At 50.3% G+C, this 21,345-nt stretch overlaps 2 protein-coding genes across 2 annotated transcripts in view; both read right to left on the bottom strand.

Moving 5' to 3' along the window:
• Positions 1–418: 418 nt before the first annotated feature.
• galnt6 (UDP-N-acetyl-alpha-D-galactosamine:polypeptide N-acetylgalactosaminyltransferase 6 (GalNAc-T6)) lies at positions 419–9,272 on the bottom strand. Its single transcript, XM_028994723.1, has 11 exons — positions 9,114–9,272; positions 7,675–8,181; positions 7,284–7,456; positions 5,281–5,430; positions 3,756–3,990; positions 3,032–3,149; positions 2,736–2,936; positions 2,520–2,651; positions 1,526–1,627; positions 1,268–1,426; positions 419–895 (listed from the first exon to the last, which is right to left on the bottom strand). Exons 2-11 carry the CDS (start codon positions 8,163–8,165, stop codon positions 782–784), a joined length of 1,875 nt encoding a protein of 624 aa, XP_028850556.1. The 5' UTR covers positions 8,166–8,181; positions 9,114–9,272; the 3' UTR covers positions 419–781.
• A 2,626-nt stretch (positions 9,273–11,898) lies between these two features.
• Positions 11,899–21,345, bottom strand: part of adcy6b (adenylate cyclase 6b) — a 32,814-nt gene continuing 23,367 nt past the window's right edge. The window contains exons 11-23 of the mRNA XM_028994722.1: positions 20,733–20,761; positions 20,493–20,640; positions 20,304–20,401; positions 20,077–20,164; positions 19,459–19,575; positions 18,504–18,662; positions 16,647–16,822; positions 16,512–16,544; positions 16,021–16,153; positions 15,051–15,314; positions 14,725–14,929; positions 13,923–14,047; positions 11,899–13,096 (exon numbers count right to left, since the gene is read on the bottom strand). Of these exons, the coding sequence (XP_028850555.1) occupies positions 12,968–13,096; positions 13,923–14,047; positions 14,725–14,929; positions 15,051–15,314; positions 16,021–16,153; positions 16,512–16,544; positions 16,647–16,822; positions 18,504–18,662; positions 19,459–19,575; positions 20,077–20,164; positions 20,304–20,401; positions 20,493–20,640; positions 20,733–20,761 (1,704 nt within the window). The 3' untranslated portion in view covers positions 11,899–12,967. The remainder of the gene's footprint in view (positions 13,097–13,922; positions 14,048–14,724; positions 14,930–15,050; positions 15,315–16,020; positions 16,154–16,511; positions 16,545–16,646; positions 16,823–18,503; positions 18,663–19,458; positions 19,576–20,076; positions 20,165–20,303; positions 20,402–20,492; positions 20,641–20,732; positions 20,762–21,345) is intronic.

Below are 21,345 nucleotides of genomic sequence, written 5' to 3' on the forward strand. Positions count from 1 at the left end.
ATTCTACAATAAACAAAGAAAAAAAAATACAGTAAACCAGGGTTAAACGTGATTTTTCTATTCCAGCCACGTCACCAGCGCGGCCCCCACTTATCTGTAATGGAGGTCACGTGAACTCAAACAAACTCACTGTGGGGCCAAAGCCCACGGTCACATTAATAAATACATCAGGGATATGAAAGCAGAAGAAACAAAAAACACATTTTAAATCAGCAGATCTACCCGATGGAGAAAACAAATGAAACCGGACACCACCAGACTACACCCTTAAACCACCCGCTTTCTGCAGAATCATCTGTATTTAACAACAATAAAAAAAAAAAAAAAAAAAAAAAAGGTTTATTTTTGGCAAGAGACAAAAGGACATAATTTAAAAAAAATGTTACTCAAAATCATAAGAGAACAATGATTTAAAAAAAAAAAAAAAGGAGTGTCAGCAGCAGGAAATGGAAGGTACCCTGGAATCCTCCCGAAATGAGGACAAGCGGCTGATTCTTGCAGTGTACACACACACACACACACACACACACACACACACACACAGGACATCCACTGCCTACTTTTCCCTTCCCTGAAATTCCTGAGAAATTCCCTTCATTTTCCCTTCTCCGTATGAAGCTGCTTCAGTCCAGACCACCACCCAACCTAGCTGGTCAGTTGGGCATTTCTCTGCAGTCTGTTGGCCGGAAGTGGTGCTGCCACCCACCCCGGGGGACCTTGGAAGGTGAGCCTCCTTTTTTTGCAGCGCCTCCTTCCGGTTGGGTGTGGAGGTCGGAGGGGGTCAGCTGAAGGCCCACTGCTGGTGCCGGTCAGCCCGGTTGCAGGAGCTCATCACCACCTGGCCTCCTTTGAGACGAAGGCACTTTCCCGAGGACGGGTTCATCAGGAGCTGATCCTGGACACGAAAGGACAAACACACACACACACTTCAATGTACCCAGAGCTCCACACACTTGTGATACCTGAGGACACAAAGTCAGTTCTCTTTTCCTCGCAAAAACCGACTGAAGTAGCCAATAAAAGTAAATCTATAAATATACAAAACCATTTAACAGAGAAAAGCGTTAAACTGCGATGAAAAAAAGCGATGAAACTGATCCCAGCTCAGCATTTTCACATTTGGCTTAAAAATGCACACACAGCAGTGCTTTGCAAAAGGAATTACCCATGATTCTCCACTCACATTGCCACACTGTCGGTAAAGCCCATCAACCAATCCGGGCTGGTACGGTAGGCAGTTTTCATTTGGAGCTCTCCCGGCACTTACCTCCGTGATCACCCACTGCTCCTCTGGTGCCACGCTGGTGCCCCTGCCCTTCAGCTGGCACAGCTGCATCTGCACAGCCTCGTTCTCCGGGCCAGCACGGAGGCACAGCTGCTTGCCGATGTTGTGCCGAAGCTCTTGGTGTGACGAGTATTCGAAGTACTGCAAACCAAAAGGGCCGCAGTTAAAAAAAAAAATTAAAATTAAAAATCATATTTACTACACAGCTGGGACAAGTGAGGAAGAAACAAACTTCAGTACCTGGTTTCCGCCCATGTTGTGGCAAACGTACATGATGAGGGGCTTCCCTCCAGAGTTGTTCTCTCCCACATCTAGACAGGTCATCGATCCGGAGTTTCTGATCTGGATCAAAGCGTGCGCAGTATTAAAAACTCTTCTGATTCGATCAGATTTTACTTTCAAAAATCTTGACAGTCCTCCAGATGGCAGTAGGGTTCAGCAGTGACCCCTTTTACCGGTTTCCTGTATATATAAATTACTCCGGCTTCCCTGTGGAACTGGCACCTGGCAGGATTTGAGATTTACGAGGCAGGAAGTGAATAAGTTGTGATGGGTAGAAAGTGGAGCTGCATCATCTCCAAATCTGCAGCTCCTGTGGTATGTTCCTGGTCCAAGCAAGGAAACATGGGCAGCCACAGGATGGACCATGTGGTCAGAGTCCATGCTGGTGGTTGTAGAAGGTTCTCAGAACACACAGTCCACCACAGTTTGAGGTGTCTGGGGCTACGTAGCAGCGGACTGGCCAAGGATGCCCATACAGACCCATGTCGGCCACCAAAAACACATGAGAACTGGACTGTGGAGACATTACGTGTTTTATTCAGAGTTCCGCTGGGAACCCTTGGGCCCTGCATTCACGTCATTCTACCTAAATATTGTTACTGACAAAGTGCACCCCTTTGTGGAAACAGGGTCTCGGCAAGATGATTCACTCTGCCACACTGCAGAAATGGTTCAAGAATGGTTTGAGGAACACCACAATGAGCTGGAGGTGTTGATTTGTCCTCCAAACTCTTCAGAACTTAATCGAATCGAGCATTTGTGGGACGTGCTGGAACAACAAGTCCAACCTTGTTGTCATCACCTCGGGTCCAGGAGGGTTTTTGGCAAGAACCTACTCAGAATTAGATGTATAGAGGTTCCTGTTGCAGTTTAGTTTTAGCTCTAATTAAAATTCTATTTATTAATGAGCAGAAATCTTCATTATATCAATCTCCTGAAGTGGTTGACTTACCGATCCATATTTCACAGGTTTAAGGTCCGGTATGAAGACCTCTGGGTAAATGTTGTTGAGGTACCAGGAGAAGTTCTTGCAGTGCAGAGTCTCTCTGAGCTCCAGTCGGGCCGATATGTCCCCGTACTGCTTCTGCAGGGTTAAGACACGCGGAATGAACAGACGCCTGGCGGCCGGTGGACTGGCGTGTCACCACGTGGCCAGAGGAACGCTCACCTCTCGCGCCATTTTGGCAGCGTGCTGGTTGCGCCGGTAGTAGATCTCCTTGTAATCGTCCATCCAGACCTCAGCCAGCCGCACCTGGTTGCGAGTGATCACTTCGGTCCCCTTGGGGAAGGTGTGGGGACTCTTGGTGCGGAAGACGTGGCCCACCACCGAGCAGGGGATGATCTCCAGCTGACCGCCGCACTGCCACACCTGCACTCGGGGAAAAGCATGCTGGGTTAAAGCCAAATGTCACGGCGGCGCCCTCAAAATTCTCCAAAGGCCGCTGGGAAAACAAAGAGACCAACCCTGAAGGACATCTCCACGTTCTCGCCACCCCAGATCTCCATCTTGTCATCATAAGTGCCGATTTTTTCAAAGTACTCCTTGGAGATGGAGAACAGGCCGCCGGCGAACGTTGGAGTTCTGGGGGGACAAGTCACCTCTTTCATCCTTACACTGGGGCATTATATTCTATATATTTTTATTATTGTACTTACTTTTAAGATTATTCTGATCTTGTCACATTCAAATGCAATGGGTTTAATGTTTTGGCGCTCCATATATGAGTCACAAATGCACAAATGCCAAATATGGAATTATATATGTGTGTATATGGCCAGCACCATCACCAGAAACGTGAATCCGTTCGTTCAACTAGTCGCGTTTTTAAAATCTGAAGCCTCTTGTGGCGAGAAAACAGTTGTTTAAAACAACATTTAGCGTTTAATGGTTTTTCTAAGTTGATACGTTAGTTGTGTAGAGTTAGCATAGCGACCAGCTGTCTGGGTGACTAAGTTTGGCTTTTTTTTTCATTTGAAAGAGACCTTCAACCCAGAATTATGGTTCTAAATGTTCAAAGCAACAACCCAGCTTAGTTTTTTTTATACAGGACATAAAAGTACAAACATTTCTGCAGCATTATCTTCATTTTACATGAAGAATGTCAAAAGGAACGTGCGGCTCCCAGCGCTTTTTCTCTTCTCTAGGAGTTTCAACAATGGAGGTGAGGTGAAAGGTCAGCGGCCTTACTTGACCGGGTAGGTCTCATCCTTGCGCTTCTGCTTCTCGTATTCCGGGATGGCCTCCCAGCCGAAGGTCAGCCTCCAGTCGAAGTTGCCGCGGTTGTGGGCGCGGGCCGAGGCCACGGGCTTGTGGAACTGGAAGGTGTTGAGGTCGATGGTGGTGATCTCGGGGCTGACCACCGCCGTGGGCTCCTCCACGATGCGGGCCAGAAGGGGCTCCAGCCAGCCGTGGAAACACTCGCCTGGGCGGAGGACCGGACGCCACACGCAATGAACAACAAGGCCTTGTGCAACCGGCTGACGCACCGCGGTTATTGTAAGGCTTGAAAAACCAGTTGCTCACCGGTTAGCCCCGCAGATAAGAACTGGTCTATTCACACTAACCACAGAGCGCCGTGCCATCTGGCACGCACATAACGCGCCTATTTCTTCCATCGTCACGCTTCCTGTTGTGAAACACGGGTGACAACCAAACGCATAACCCCGCTTGGAGGAGACCAGACAATCCTTTAGGGGGCAGTAGGGGGCAGTGGTGGCCTAGCTGTTAAGGAAGTGGCTAATGATAAGGATAATCAGAAGGTTGCCGGTTCAAATCCCGATCCGCCAAGGTGCCACTGAGGTGCCACTGAGCAAAGCCCCGTCCCCACACACTGCTCCCCGGGCGCCTGTCATGGCTGCCCACTGCTCACCAAGGGTGATGGGTTAAATGCAGAGGACACATTTCACTGTGTGCACCGTGTGCTGTGCATCACGAGTGACGATCACATCACTTTCACTTCACCAAGACAAACGGGAGGTATAATCTCCTTCCACTTGGTCTCGACCCAGCAACGTCCCTGGTTCTTGTGGACATTACCCAGTGGGGGGGAAGTAAGGAAGAAGCCCCGTAATTGGAAGGTTGCCGGTTCAAATCCCGACGTAAAAAAAAAAAAAAAAAAAACTCGCTTTCACACTCCGCTCGCGCTTCACCGCGACAGATTAACTCAGACTAAAAACTACTCCTGACAGTCCCACAATACACAGAACCTGAGACGGTGTCTCAGCAGTTGACAGGATCAAACCAAGCCATGGTTTTTAGGCAACGTTCTATCTGCCGTGACCGTGGAGACCACAGAGTTTTGTCTTTTTCCGATAAAAGGATAAATTGAGGTTGGCTGGAAGCACCACAGGAAGCACCAGGTTCATAAACCTTAACTAAGAGGCAGAGAATAAACCATTAATGACTGACTTATGCGTTATAAAACGCGGATAAACACATTAAACACGTCAGGATCGAGCCTGAAAGATGCCTGATCAAATATCATTTTATGACGTGCTGCTGAAGACGCATTACAGTTCATTATGCTTTACAACGGTGCGACCGGCGTAAAATCGTCCCCGCGCTGGTCCTGCACTGCCTTCCTTTACGCAGCAGATGGGCAAAAAACCGGAGCAAAAGTCACAGACGTGCGCATGCAAATAAACGCGCTATAAAAGTCGGACATGGAAATAAACGTGTGGCGAACCCCGTACCCTCGCGCTGGGATACGTACAGTGGGCGTCCAGGAAGGTGAGGATCTCCCCGCGAGCATGGCTGGCCCCCAGGAGCCTGGCGGTGATGAGGCCCTTCCTCTCCGGCTGCCGCAGCACGCGCACCAGCTCCAGCGGCTTCACGTAGTCGTCCAGACGCGCCTGCAGGTGATCTGCGGCGAGACACAAACGCCCGGACTTTACGGCGGTCCGCTCCAAATCATTAACCTTCTCGGCGGGGGCACTGGCTGTGGGTGGACCTATGGACCAGAACCCCACTTACTACCATCGTGTCCCTGAGCAAGACACTTAACCCTGAGTGTCTCCAGGGGGGGACTGTCCCTATCACTACAGACTGTAAGGGTGGTAGGGTACTGAAAGTAGGGTGGTAGTAGCCTAGTGGGTAACACACTCGCCTGTGAACCAGAAGACCCAGGTTCAAACCCCACTTACTACCATCGTGTCCCTGAGCAAGACACTTAACCCTGAGTGTCTCCAGGGGGGGACTGTCCCTGTCACTACTGACTGTAAGGGTGGTAGGGTACTGAAAGTAGGATGGTAGTATCCTAGTGGGGTAACACACTCACCTGTGAACCAGAAGACCCGGGTTCAAATCCCACTTACTGCCATTGTGTCCCTGAGCAAGACACTTAACCCCGAGTGTCTCCAGGGGGGGACTGTCCCTGTCACTACTGACTAAGTCGGTCTGGATAAGGGCGTAAATGTAAGATAGAAATAATACTGTAGTGCTCAGAAATCGGACGGCAGCCAAATAAAACCCCAGACAAGAGCATTTTAATGAAAAAGTGCATCTGGGGACGTTAGACCTGGTACCTGAGCCATTCCTCCAACCGATCAGGAACAAATCGAGAAGATACAAAACTTCTGGAACTACAGCGTCCTCAATCACACTCCGTTCATGGAACCTTTCATTCTACGGGCCAACTATGGGAATAAAGCGAATATTACATGTTGCTTTTATAAATATTAGAAACGTGTCGGCTGAGATGCTCCAGGGAGCCAGATAAAGGCAGGATGGCGAGAGAACATTAGCACCCATACAAAAACGGCGCACCCGGGACACGTGAGGGACAAGTTGGACTGAATAAGACTAATAAAGCTATTGGATAACAAAATCACACTAATGAGTGGCGCGTCTGTTCTCATTTCAACGAGTGTCACGTTCCGCAGAGCCGGCCCGGCTCACCAGGACGTCTTCAGGTGGAAGCGGTTAACTATTTATACACCCGACGTGCAAGTGGAGAGCGCAGCGCCCCCCCCAAAAAAAAAAAAAGTCTCGCGTTCAAACGGCAGACGGAAACTTCAGCGGAAACAGAACCAGAGGGCGCGGCGTCACCCTCGCGAGGCAACTCGAGTTCCTGTGGTGACAAAGTGCATTCCCCCCCCCCACAGATGCCTCCAGCAACGGCAGAAACGAGCTGCATGAGACCTAGAGGCTCTGGGTTAATATTCATGTCCTGAAGCGTTTTTTTAGAACGTTATTACCAAATAATTTTTACATTTTACAGCGATTACCAGAAGCCCTTATCCAGAGCGACTTACAGTCAGTAGTGACAGGGACAGTCCCCCCTGGAGACACTCAGGGTTAAGTGTCTTGCTCAGGGACACGATGGTAGTAAGTGGGGTTTGAACCTGGGTCTTCTGGTTCACAGGCGAGTGTGTTACCCACTAGGCTACTACCACCCTATTTACCGTTTCACGTACGAGATTCAATAAAAATTTGAACCACAGAGACTTTGGAAGCAGAAAAGCGAAAGTCAGTTTAATAAAACTGACATGATCTCAGGCTTTTAATAGTTTAATAAAACGTAGAAATACGGTGTCTCTTACACGGCGACACGCCCCTACAGCCATAAAGGGGATAAAAAAAAACAAACAAAAACGGCTATCAGCACCCAGCGCGGAATGTGTGTGTGTGTGTGTGTGTGTGTGTGTGTGTGCGCGACGGGGATTTATGGTGCCACCGTCACATCTCGTTTCTATCAAAGGTCACCGCAGCGGGTACCTGCCGTGCTGGCGTCGTCCACCAGGATGATCTCGGTCAGCAGGGCGGCGGGCGTGGCGTGCAGCACGCTGTAGACGGTGCGCAGCAGCGTGGACCAGGCCTCGTTGTGGAAGACGATGATGACGCTGGTGCCGGGGAGGGGCGGGCAGCGCCGGAACTTGCGCTCCACGCACCTTGCGAGACAAAAACGGGACAGACGGGAACGTTCAGAAGTCGGATTAACCATTAACCGAAAGTCGTGGAGCGCGGCGGGGCCGCAATCTCCCGGATCGGCTCGAGTGTTTGTGGCCCTTGAGTCAACAAACCCCGCTCCGACTTCAGAGGGATTTCATCTGGAAGGAGCCGCCGCTATCGGCGTTTAATTGGATAAACGATGCGGCCTCGTCCTTACTCGGGGGGCCGCGTGTCCTCGCCCAGGCTGCGGTGCAGCGAGACGCGGTCGCTGGCGTACTGGTTGAAGCAGTGCCGGGCCATGCCCTCCTCCTTCTCCTTCTGCTCCTGGGGGCTCAGCTGGTCGGTGGGGAAGGCCTTGCCGTCGGCACCGGGGTCCTGGGCCGACTGCGGGGGCCTCTCCAGCACGGGCTTGAGTTGGGCCTGGGTGTAGAAGCCGGGGGGGCAGTTCTGGTCGTGGCTGGGCTCCGGGTCGGCGGGGGGGCGCTGCGGCGCGCCGATCTGGAAGCCCAGGTTGTTGACGGCGCCCATGACCATGCCCACCATGCGCTCCTTGCGCTCGACAAGATCCTGGAACCAGGGGTCCGGCGAGGCGCCTTCGCCGCCGGCCACGTCCCTCTGAAGCACCACCAGGACCCCCAGGAACAGGGCGCCGCCCAGCACCACCAGCTTCAGCGGGGAGAGGCGTCGCCGGAAGAAAAACACGCGCATGCTACTCCGACGGCACCTGCCAGAGAGAGAAGCCCGAATGTCAGAACCCGACCCCCCACGCACACACACACACACACACACACACACACACACACACACGGCAGAGCAAACACGGCACTCCTCAGAGTCAACAGCTGATGGCCAACACCCTCCCTCCCTCCCGGCTCACCTTCGCACACGTGGCAGCAGGTGAATCGCAGAGCGGCGAGAAATCCCACAGAGATCTCACACACACACACACACACAGACACACACACGACAACAGAAACAAACCCCTTTCACAACCGCGCTATTAAAACCGGTTCTACCTTCCTCAATTCCTGTATTAAGAGGTGTGAAGGTGCGGAGGACAGCAGCGACTCCAACCTGTCAAACACACACACACACCACACACACACACACACACACACACTTCCTTCTCTATAGGCCAATACCACTCACGTGACTAAATTAAGCACAAACGAAGCCCTGAAATCTTAAAAGAATTAGAAGAAACGTGACCCACCAAGCTGGCCTGATTAATTAAAGAACCTTTTCATTTAATTAGAACAAGCGCAGTATCCGCCAGTGAACCGTTCGAAGTAAAAGAGTCGACTCAGAATTATCGATCACAAAGCGGCTCCCGGATTAACGAAGCGGCCCGGGGGTTAAAACTGGAGATTATTTGGCGGATTTAGTGAAGGATTTCGGAGTTTCGGCGCGACTTCCTCAGACTCAGGAAGAGGAAACCTCTGCTTCATCACCACCACCACCACCACCACCATCATCATCACCATCTTATACGCTCTCAGGAACCATCCTCAGAGCTCGGATCCGAGCCCGGAACCGGATCCGCGCCGCCGCCAGAGATACGAAGTCCCGGATCGTCCGGATACAAAGTTTCACGACGGCGATGAACAAGATGGAGAAAAACAACAAAAAAAAACTTCTAATCTCAACACTCCTCACCTCCACTGCGCGGGTTCGGGGTTCCGGATTTATCCGTCACGGTGCTGCAGGTTTCCGAGAGGGTCGCGCTGGATCGTCCGCCCGGCTGGATGCGCGGCGAGCGGCTGAGCGGCGCTGCCCGCCCGGCGTCCCTTTGAACACAACAGGTGCCATCCGTCCCCGAGGCGCACGACACTCCCCCGGGTCCTAACGCGCCGGGGTCACGGGGTCAGCGCCGCGCCGGCTTCAGGGCTCGGCCCTTCCGTGCAGGTCAGAGGTCAACGGACTGGGTTTCACGACTGAAACGGTATACGGTGCCGGCGACACGTCTCGGATTCTTACATCCCGCTCAACAGAAAATGTAAAAAAATAAAATAAATCGGTTTAAATTTGAATATTCATAACGGGCCTGTTCTGAGACAAGCTTAATTAAAGCTCAGACAGGGACGCATTAAGTTAACACTGGCGTTACCCCAAAGGGGCATCAATCATTCATGGAAACGCAATTAAGCAGCGGCTCGGGTGGCCCAACGCAACCCAATCCGAATTCATGCAGGAAAGTGGCGGCGAAGCCAAGGGGAGACGTCCCGGCGGCGGCGTAAGGCGGGCCACCGAGGAAAACGTGACCCGTTACGACACACGATCCCGGCCACGCGCCGGGCCCGGGACCGGGTACCGTATGGCCGGTGTTGCGTTACCCGGGTGAACACTGGCAGACCCCAGTCCTTGCAAGATTACACTACTGGAAGGCCGTGTGGCCCTGCGCTTCTGGGGCCTCCTTCCTTCCAGAACAGTGGAGGACGAGGCCCACGGGGGAAAATTATTGAATTCATAATTAATAATCTCCCATTCAGACTGATTAATACATGCAGGATGTGTAACGCATGTTACGCCAGCAGATAACAAGCTTTTCCATCACGAATCCCCCCCACAGATGGCAGTACAGTAGATGACTTTTAAAGCCTCACGATAATTTGCAACTTTCTTGATCCTAAATGGACATACGGGTTATTTATATACTTTTATTCACATCTTTTATTCACACCCTTGTCCAGAGCGACTTACAATCAGTAGTTACAGGGACAGTCCCACCCCTGGAGACACTCAGGGTTAAGTGTCCTGCTCAGGGGCACAATGGTAGTAAGTGAGATTTGAACCAGGGTCTTCTGGTCCATAGGCGAGTGTGTTACCCGCTAGGCTACCACCTAGTTTGGTCATTTATAATCATCGTTGGTGTCTTTTTCGGAACTGGTTGTTGGTTTACTCGTTTTTTTTTTTCCTTTTCAGGAACAATTGGAGGAACAATTTTATTTGATTTTATTTTAAGTTTTATTTTTGGTTTGCGCTGACTAACTAAACCTTCCCACCCCAGGATCGCAGCTTAAGTGCTGTACAGGGTGAAAGTGAAGTGATTGTCATTGTGAGACACTGCAGCACAGCACACAGTGACACGGTGAAATGTGTCCTCTGCATTTAACCATCACCCTTGGTGAGCAGTGGGCACCATGACAGTGTGTGGGGACGGCGCTTTGCTCAGTGGCACCTTGGCCAATCGGGATTCGAACCGGCAAACTTCTGATTATGGGGTCGCTTCTTTAGGGCCACCACTGCCAGTGAATGATGTTGGCATTTTTAATACTGCTAAAAAAATAAAGGGAAACAACACAATGTAACTCCAAATCAACCAAACTGTCCATAACACTGATTGACAAACAATTCCACATGCTGTTGTGCAAATGGAATAGACAACAGGTGGAAATTATAGGCCATTTGAAAGGCGTGGTCCTGCAGGTGGTGACCACAGACCTCTTCTCAGGTCCTATGCTTTCTGACTGATGTTTTGGTCACTTTCGAATGCTGGTGGTGCTTTCACTCTGGTGGGCTCAGGTAGTGCAGCTCATCCAGGATGGCACATCAACGTGAGCTGTGGCCAGAAGGTTTGCTGTGTCTGTCAGCGTAGTGTCCAGAGCATGGAGGCGCCACCAGGAGACAGGCCAGTAGATCAGGAGACGTGGAGGAGGCCGTAGGAGGGCAAAAACCCGCCTCTGTGCGAGTAAGAACAGGAGGAGCACTGCCAGAGCCCTGTAAAATGACCTCCAGCAGGCCACAAATGTGCATGTTTCTGCTCATGAGGGTATGTGAGGCTCCGACGTCCACAGGTGGAGGTTGTGCTTGCAGCCCAACACCGTGCAGCACGTTTGCCGGAGAAAACAGAGACCAGCAAATTCGCCACTGGCGCCCTGTTCATGGATGAAAACAGGTTCAAACTGAGCACACGTGACAGAGTCTGGAGACACCGTGGAGAACGTTCTGCTACCTGCAACATCACACTGTACGAAAGTCATTCTGAAGGTCATGTGGTGTGATAAGTCCAGATTGAACCTGTTCCAGAGTGATGGTGCATCAGGGTAAGAAGTGGTCACGCCCAGTTCCTACTGTACAAGCCTGTGGGGGCGGCGCTATGAGCTGGGGGTTCAGCAGCGTTGCGTCCCCAAAGATCAGAGGTCAGCTGACTACCTGAATCTACTGAATGAGCAGAATATTCCATCATTCCATGACGGGAATATTCCAAGATGACAACATCAACGTTTAAACTCATGGATTTTTGCCGCCAGAGATTTCTGGAATTCTTGAGGCGCCCCCTGGAGCCCAACCTCTGGTGAACACCGATCCCCTCAAAAATTCCACGAAAGCTGAGCTGCAAAAAAATGTCTTTAATATTTCTTATACCAGGATTTATTTTCCTTGTGTCTTGTATCTTTCTCTGTAAACATATGTTTTAAAAAAAAAAAAAGCACAAACTGTAAATGGTTCTAAATGAGACTTTATTCTATTAAAGCAAGGGCTGGACTCTAGAAAAAAACGTGTAGTGGCATCACCTGTAGCAAAAGAACTCGGACACCAACGTTTGTACATTCACGTGATTGACAAAGAGGAGACGCTTGACGCCTCGTCCGGTGCATGGGGACGCGGTGACCCCGCGCGTGCCAGTAGTTTTTCAGCTGGGGGACAATCGCTCCAGTCCCTGTTCCGACTTGTGTGGCGCGGCGCGGCCCAGGTCGCAGTAGAACAGCGCAGCGCTTCGTTTGGCAGGAAGGTACAAACCTCACAGTGGAAAAGTTCAACCGTTTACCGCGAAGTTATTCACTATATATCCTCCTCGCACACACACACACACACACACACACACACAGTTATAAAAACAGTTTTAATAACATAATTCAGCTCAGTCCCGTGGAACGTGTCCTTCATCTGACTTTCTTCACTGAAAAAAACGATTGAAAATGAAAAAGCCTCCCCGGCGGAGTCAAGGTGTTCGAATTGAAATAAGAAAAACTCGTCTCCGGGGCGGCCCACTCGCCTCAAGTGTGTAAAAACCAAATACTGGTTCTTTGTTTGCCTTCATAGCTGGTAAGGAACAAAACAAAGGAACGTTTTTAGTGCCTATCGGAGAACGTGGCCTTTGTTGGCGAGATAAAGAGGAAAGTGCGACGTTTGTTCTGAGCTGCTCTGACGTGCCTGGCGTTTTTTTTAAGTGTTGTGTTTCTAATCTTCTTTGGTCGATTTTTCGCCCTCGCAGTCCTTGCATATATTAATATTAATTGTTGTGTTCATGAAGAAAATAAATAATTTAAAACATGGATCCAGAGCGGCGGCGGCGGAAGGAGAAGGAGGAGGAAAAGAAACACCACGGAAATGTTGAAAAGTCTTTTCTCTCTAAGGCAACTGGTCACTGAGCCGTTAATCCTTCAATTGGCCCCAATGGTAGACGAACTCTGTGGCCTCTGTGGTCAACACACACACACACACACACACACACACACACACACGCGCGAGACTTTCAGCCCAGCCGGTTCCGTCTGTTCCCAGAGCCGCTAACTGTCAGGTGGGCTGCTGTTCAGGAAGTAGGTGGTCATCTCCCCCTTGCCCTTCACTTTGACCAGGCCGCGGCACTCCAGCTGGTAGCCTTTGCTCACCAGGACGTTGTGCATGTCCGTGGTCACCTGTGGAAAGACGGCGGGTGACTTTTTCTGAAATTTCTGAAGGAAGGAACCTGCAGTGGCCAGCCTGCACCAGCAGGTGGCAGAACTGCTCTGAGTTTTCCAGAAATCAACCCCCCCCCCCCAGGCCGAGATATTTTAATTCTCAACCAGCCTTCACCGTGCACCCGTGATCATTTCTACTTTCATGGCGAACGTGGGGTCGTGAAGGAAAGTTTAATGGTTTCAAACTACCGCCAGTATTTCTCAGTGCCAATCGTTTACTCAGAAACTCTGTTGATTTCAGGGGGCGTGTCTAGACTTTTGCGGCCAAGGGCACAGAGGTGTTTTACAGCGCACGAATATGCGCGTAGAAGCTGATGACGTGACAAATGTTTAATCACCCGGACAAGTGTAAAAAACCTGGCCGCACAACTTACAACCCACGTATGAAAACCATTAAGCGCGAAATATTGCCCAAGAGGCGACTGATTATTGAACAAATTAATTAATGGCTCTGGTGGGGGTGGCCAGGTGGGGTGGACACGCCCCTCTTTGATTTTTGAGAATACAAAAAGGCTGGTAGTAGCATAGCGGGTAACACACTTGCCTGTGAACCAGAAGACCCAGGTTCAAACCCCACTTACTACCATCGTGTCCCTGAGTGTCTCCGGGGGGGACTGTCCCTGTAACTACTGATTTTAAGTCGCTCTGGATAAGGGCGTCTGGTAAATGCTAAAAAAATCTCTATTATCTGAGGACAGGGGGGCATAATACAAATCCCTTCATTCAACTTAATTCAACTTCATGGTTTTAATTATTATTGTGATTGAGACAGTGTCCTTCGTACCTGGATGTGGTCCGGGACCCCGGTGCTGTCCATGCGACTGGCCACGTTCACCGTGTTTCCCCAGATGTCGTACTGAGGCTTGCGGGCGCCGATCACTCCAGCCACCACCGGCCCGATGTTCAGACCTGGGCGGGTGGGCAGGGAGAGTCAGCAGTGACCATCTCAGCTGGTTTAAACCCACCAACGCCTGGTGCTGACGTGGAGGTCGTGGTGGGATCGAACAGGAAAAAAAACGTGCACCATCGCGGAACCGTCACTCTACTCACAATTAGATTCCTTTACAATTATCATTGCCTCGATTATCAATTTGCAGACTGAATGCCGACCAACGTGAACGCCGTTCAGAGGCCGTTCGATTCGAATATAAAGTAATAAAGTGAAGTGATTGTCACATGTGATACACAGCGGCACAGCACACGGTGCACACAGTGAAATTTGTCCTCTGTATTTAACCCGTCACCCTTGGTGAGCAGTTGGGCGGCCATGACAGGCGCCCGGGGAGCAGTGTGTGGGGACGGTGCTTTGTTCAGTGGCACCTTGGCAGATCGGGATTCGAACCGGCAACCTTCTGATTACAGGGAGCTTCCTGAACCGCCACTGCCCCATAATCGATTATCTTCTGCACTGCACCGATGCAGAATCGATTATGAACTTCATTTCAACACCCCTACTGTTCAGCAGGATAAGGTGAGAGGCGTTCATCACTAACCGAAACAAGAATACGAATCATTTCCGTCGGTCAGAACACGATCTTTAATGGCGTTTAAAACGGGAGAAGATTGAGACGGGAAATCGCGCGGACCTATCTTCATCTGGAAGTTGTTGAACGAGTGCTCGTTGATGTACTTCATCTGCTCCCGGAGCCGCATGGCATAGTCGGCCAGGGCCAGGATGTGCGAGCGGCCTTCCCGGTCGTAGGTGGAGTCGTTCAGCCCAGACGCCGCCATGTACGTGCTGCCGATGGTCTTGATCTTCTCCAGCTGCCTGAACTTCGTCTCGCTGATGATCTGCGACAGGACAGCGAGGACGCAGTCAGGGTTAACAGGATCAACGCGTAGCCACGGCGGCACCAATCCAGGATGAGCCCCGGATCAGCCTGAAGGAAATCTCCATCCCGGAGGTTCTCACCTCGTCAAAGTCGGCGATAATCTCATTCAACAGCCTCAGGCACTCCACGCCCTCATTGTTCGCCTCCAGCTCCACGTAGAACTCGGAGAAGTTGCTGATGGAGGCAAACATGACGGCCACGCACTCGCAGGACTGGTAGTAGAGCTCGTCGTTGCGCCGCTCCCGGGCCAGGAAGTGGGCGGCCACGTCCTTGGGCAGGATGTTGTGCAGCAGGCCGCGGTTGTAGGCCTGGAGCTCCTCCATCTCTTCCTTCTCCTCGGTAGCCTGGAGGTGAGGCAAATAGCAGACGCCGCAGCTGAAACCGCCCCTTTGTGCTTTAATCTTACGTTTCTTTAGACATTTATTGTAAGGAGCTATGACTCCTCCCCAGCCTAGTGGGTAGGCATCTGATAAATGCCGGAAATGGCCATGCAGCATGAATGCGAACTGCAGGGGGCAGTGTTGATGGCCCTTTTTTCTGCCGTCAACCAAATATGGACTTTCTCATGTTTGTAGGTCACATCATGCTAATGTACAAGTTCTGCTCCCTCTAATTCTCCAGCAGTGCATGTAGCGCACCTCCAAAGCCACGAGGACGTCTATTCAAAGCCCTCTTACTTGATGGTCGGTAACATAAACGGCCCTTGGAGATCTACAGTGTTTATATCCCCACCAGCGAAGCTGATGAAACGTGGAACTGTTGGTCTTCCAGCCCGATCTGTTCGGGGTGATAGCTCTTGGCCGACGGCCGTACGGACAACCATCCATCACGCTCTGACCGCAGTGGAATGCTGCTTCTGGGCAGACGGCCACATCTCACTTGGATTCTTTCTCTTTTTTTTTTTTTATTTTACCCTCCCAGCCCCTTTCTCTAAAACGCAACCGGCCCGAACCAACGGTTCGAACACCATGGTGGTGAGTAGCAACACGTGACCCCACCGATGCCGCCTGGGACGGTGGATCACCGAGAGGAGGCTGAGACAGGAAGTACCTGAAGCTTCCACAGGAAGTCGAGGCGCGCGGTGGACTCCACCTGCTGCGCGTGTAGATACAGCGCCAGGACGAAGACGGTCATGATGACCGGGGTCATCACCTTCAGGGACACCTTGGTCATGGTCTTATCGCTGCGATAAAAACAGGACGAGCCGCTTAGTGAGGGGGTGTTGCTGTCCTCGGCGAGTCATTACCAGAAACCATCGGCACATCCCTGACTGTGAACCACTTCATCTTTAAGCTACATTCCGATAAACGGTTAGATAAGATGCCGACCAGGCCCTGACAGAGGTACATAAAATGAAACTAAATGAAAGATCTGGCTCTAGAATAGTTCAAGTTCAGGTAAAATGATGATGGTCGAGCACAAAATATAGACGCATAGAATGTGGGTTTGTCTGTTGCTTTCCTCCAGGTCTTTGTTTCATTTCGCCTCTGGGCTCCTGAACGTGAACCAGGCCCAGAGCTCCATGTTATGTAATAGCTCACCACACGTCGGTGTTGTTCAGGGGTCCCAGCGAACTAAAGAAGGGGGAAAAGCAGACAAAATCGGTTCCAGCTCCTCTAAAAGACTCGGGGTCTGGTGATGTGGCTGCGTGCCAGGGAAGATAAGCGGCCACTCACAGGATGTTGGCGGAGAGCAGGAGGTCGGCGTTGTCGAACAGCGCCACCTGTGGCCACTCCACCACCAGCAGGAAGACGAGCTGGATGAAGAGCATGAGGGCCAGCTTCCCGATGCTGCTGACGTGCAGGAACACGGAGCAGACAAGGAGCGTCAGCAGCACGCTGTAGGTGAAGTACTGCAGAAGACAAGGGCGGGAGGAGAGAGTGACGATTCCACAAATCCACACTTTGCTCTGTGTTGCATCACAGCGTGCAGTCAGTTCATATTGTCTTCACACGGCCAAAGACATGCAAGAACAAAAAACGCATTTAAAGCATGATTTACATCAACATTCAGCCTAACTGAGCGAGGGAGATATTAATTCAGATACTAGACTCTGACACACACACACACACACACAAACGTTGGGGTTGTTAAATATTTACAGCTGCCTACAGCGAGCACTTCAGAACATTCCGTCAAATTCCCTTACTTAACAATGTATGCACACACGCGCACACACACACACACACAGTGCTGAGGAGTATGAGCACGGACAATATTAATACCACAAGAGACTGTGATGGAGGTCAAACGGCATAGTAAGCATAGCCCTGCATGTACAGCCCTCGTCTGACTACTGATTTACACACACACACACACACACACACACACACACTGCTCAAAAAATCACAATGCAACTCCCAGTCAGTCACACTTCTGTGAAATCAAACTGTCCACTTCAATTTCACATGCTGCTGTGCAAATGTGGTAGCATGGGACAGAGTCTACATGCCTAGCGGTTCAGAAGGTTGCCGGTTCGAATCCCAAACTGCAAAGGAGGCACTGAGGTGGCACCGAGCAAAGCGTCGTCCCCACACACTGCTCCCCGGGCGCCTGTCATGGCTGCCCACTGCTCACCAAGGGTGATGGTTAAATACAGAGGAGACATTTCATTGTGTCACCATGTGCTGTGCTGCGGTGTCTCACAATGACAATCACTTCACTTTCACAAACCACACAAGTGGTTCGGGTAGTGCAGCTGATCCAGGATGGCACATCAATGCGAGCTGGGGCAAGATGGTTTGCTGTGTCTGTCAGCATAGTGTCCAGAGCATGGAGGCGCCACCAGGAGACAGGCCAGTAGATCAGGAGATGTGGAGGAGGTCGTAGGAGGGCAAAAACCCGCCTTTGGGCGAGTAAGAACAGGATGAGCACTGAAAAATTACCTCCAGCAGGCCACAAGTATGCATGTGTCTACTGAAACGGTCAGAAACAGACTCCATGATGGTGGTGTGAAGGTCCGACATCCACAGGTGGGGGTTGTGCTTACAACCCAACACCGTAGAGCATGTTTGTCATTTGCCAGAGAACACCAAGATTGGCAAATTCGCCACTGGCGTCCTGTGCTCTACACAGATGAAAGCAGATTCACACTGAGCACATGTGAAATAGGTGTGACAGGGTCTGGAGAACGTTCTGCTGCCTGCAACATCCTCCAGCATGACCGGTTTGTCAGAGGGTCAGTAATGGTGCCGGGTGTCATTTCTTTTTAGTGGGCCGCACAGCCCTCCATGTGCCCGTCAGAGGCAGCCTGACTGCCATTAGTTACCAAGATGAGATCCTCAGATCAAGATGAGATCCTCAGACACCTTGTGGAACCCAGGGTCAACCACACCAGCGTATGGTCTATATGCTGGTGTGGTTGACCCTGGGTTCCTCCTAAGCAAGACATTTCTAGACCTCATGTGACAAAGGTATTGATGCTCCATCCACCAACGGCACGTTGCACCACAGACAGTCCAGGTCTGGGAGGAGATCCCTCAGGGGACCATCCGCCAGCATCAGGAGCACACACACAAAGGTACACAGCTCACCTCGGGGAAGGGGCAGTGGTAGCCCCGCTCGAGACACAGACTCAGCTCATCCTTCGCCGCCAGGGAGAGGTTGTACAGCAGGCACGGTGTCACCTCGCCACCGGACACATTGAGCCGATCGCCGAAGCAGCCGGCCACGCTCTCTCTGGCGCAGGTGAACTGCAAAACCCGGGAGAAATAATCACCACGCCCGCCACGCCCAGCAGAGTCCAGAAACAGAGCAATGTCACCCGCACTGTGCTCGTGTCATTTCAGATCAAGTGTGACAAAATCCACACATTTTGGGGGGAACTGAACATGACCACTGTCTCCCATCAATACATATAAATATGAAGATTCCAAAAAGGATTCATTCATCCTCGTACACAGAGGTCGTTCTCATCAATTTCATTTTTGACGAATGTGATGAAATATATCATGTCATGTTTCTCACAAAACAGAAACTAGACTTTTGCTGATGGTAACCAGCCAAGACGTTATTTTCTCTCGTTTAATCAGACTATTATTATTATTATTATTATTATTTTAGAATAAAACAGCGCGGCCGCTTTGGACACTTTCTTTACAATGAAGTGGAAAAAAAAAAAGACCGTATGTCAAAAAAGCACAGGGAGAAATGCGTCCGCTGGAATAAATGTAGAGTGTAATAATAATGTAATAATAAGATAACCTTGTTTTAATTGTGAAATATGTTTGGAATGTGTCTGTTCTACCAGGTACGTGTACTTTACTTTACTTTACTTTATTTAGCAGATATAGTGTACTATATGGACTGGGTTAAATAGAATTGCATTGCAAAAAATAAAGAGACTACGATATAATTTTCATTGACTACAACGAGTCTAAAATATTCATGGATAAATCTGACTAAAATAAGACTAAAAAGCTCAGACTTTTAGTCGACTGAACCTTGACTACAGACTACAGGTTGAACGAGACAGAAAGATCCTCCCACCATGTTCACAAAGGCAGCGTTGAACACCAGGACAACGGTGACGACCCCCACCAGCGTGCTGTTGGTGCGAGACTGGACAATCTTCGTGGAGAAAGTCTGCAAGGCACCCGGGAAGAGCTGCAGCATGAAGCGGAAGACAGATGAGAGATGAGACCCAGATCCATGCAGAACCGCCTGGGAAACAGCGATAAGGCAGCCATATTTGTTGCTCCTTTTGCTCTGTGTCTTCACTACTTATTGCATGTTGCATGTGTTATTGTATAGTTTTACTGTGCATATATATAAAAATATGGAAATACAGAAGAGCTGAGCTGATTCGTGGAGAAACGTGCATTCGTATGACCCTTCAGTCACACAACTGAGTCACATGCTACAAATGACATGCAACAGTGTATGCTATTAGCCTTAATAGGCATGCATTAGCCTTTAATCTGCCCCCAGCTCTCTCAGTCGGGCGGGGCGGGGGTGTAATTTGAAGCTTCAGAGCCTTAATTAAAACAACCAGTGTAGCTCTGAGGGCTTAGCGGCGGCAGATGTCCCCCGTCTCTCGGCCTGCTTTCCCTTGTTCACCCGCTAATCTCATCTTTGCCAGGCCACACTGAACGGCGACAGTATTACCTTAACACAGGAGTAGATGGCACAGATGAAGAGGATCGGGGTGAGGATGATGAAGATACTGATGAAGAATCCCAACATGAGCCATGTGCTAAAAAAAAAAAAACAGTTTATATCTTTTGGTGGATATTTTCAATATAAAACTTGAATAAAAGGAAGTCAGCATGTGAATTATTCATATCCACTACTAGGAGGTCTGAGTGTGTGTTTGTGTGGTATCAGATACTCACTGAGGAAAGATGATGATCTGGATGGTGCAGATGAAACAGAAGACCAGTAGGGTGCAGGCCACGTACCCTCCAAATCGATCGTCCACTTTTTTGGCATACTGGCAACGGGAGAGAAGACACACGGATGTCACACACCAACACCAACACACACACACATACACACACACACACACAGGACCCCCACAATACCTTCTTCTCCAGGGCAGGCGTCTGAAAAGTCAGGACGAACTTCTTGACGTGGTCCCTGCGCAGCTGGTCGATGGAGCGGGCGTCGATCGCGCGGCCCAGAAACTCGTCCACCTCGTCGTCGGGGTTCAAGGCCTCCTGGGCGCCGCGGCTGGCGGGCGGGATGGGGGCAGGACAGAGCGTTATTTCCAGGCGACGGCGGAGGCCTGGATCCGAGACGCGGCGGGCGGTACCAACTCTCACCTGTCCTTGCTGGAGGCTTCATCGATGCCCTGGGAAAGAAAGGCCACAGGATGGGATGAGATTGGTGGTCGAGAAGGGGGACCAGGTGAACTCTAAGCCCCCCAGAGATAAACTGATTTTTACATTCCATTGTCCCAAACTGGCAGTAAACCCCTACGATGAAAGGATGAGAATCTGATAATAGTTTAATAGTTTACCAGAATAAGCCATATGACCCCCCAATAAGCAAGTCATTGACAGCGGTAACATCAATATCAGCAAAGCTTTCAGAAAGTCCTCTTCTTACACAATAATTAATATTATATATGTTGGTCCTTGATTATGTCCCATGGCATTCCACCATATTGCATTTGTAAAGTTTGCTGACACGGTGTAGATGCCGTCACCGCTGTACTCTTCTGCCAAAATAAGCAAGTCATAAGGCAATTTTCCCTGTTTGGCAGGACTCACATATAACGGTTGAGGAAAATCATTATGAGTCGCTTAAGTTGGACTTTACACAAATGTCCACGCATAATATTCTGACATAAAAAGTGATTGTTTACACACTCAAAATCTGATCTGCCGGCCAAGAAACGTCTTTACGGCCAGTCTTTACGAGGGAGATTATGAG

Source organism: Denticeps clupeoides, chromosome 10 (genome assembly GCF_900700375.1).
Source record: "Denticeps clupeoides chromosome 10, fDenClu1.1, whole genome shotgun sequence".
In the NCBI taxonomy this organism is placed as follows: domain Eukaryota; kingdom Metazoa; phylum Chordata; class Actinopteri; order Clupeiformes; family Denticipitidae; genus Denticeps; species Denticeps clupeoides.

Coding starts and splice junctions, on each gene's coding strand:
- galnt6 (XM_028994723.1), bottom strand. CDS start 8,165: ATGCGCGTGTTTTTCTTCCGGCGACGCCTCTCCCCGCTGAAGCTGGTG. Junction 7,457..7,674: donor GAGGACACGCGGCCCCCCGA/GTAAGGACGAGG, acceptor TTGTCTCGCAAG/GTGCGTGGAGCGCAAGTTCC. Junction 1,427..1,525: donor ACAACATGGGCGGAAACCAG/GTACTGAAGTTT, acceptor TTTGGTTTGCAG/TACTTCGAATACTCGTCACA.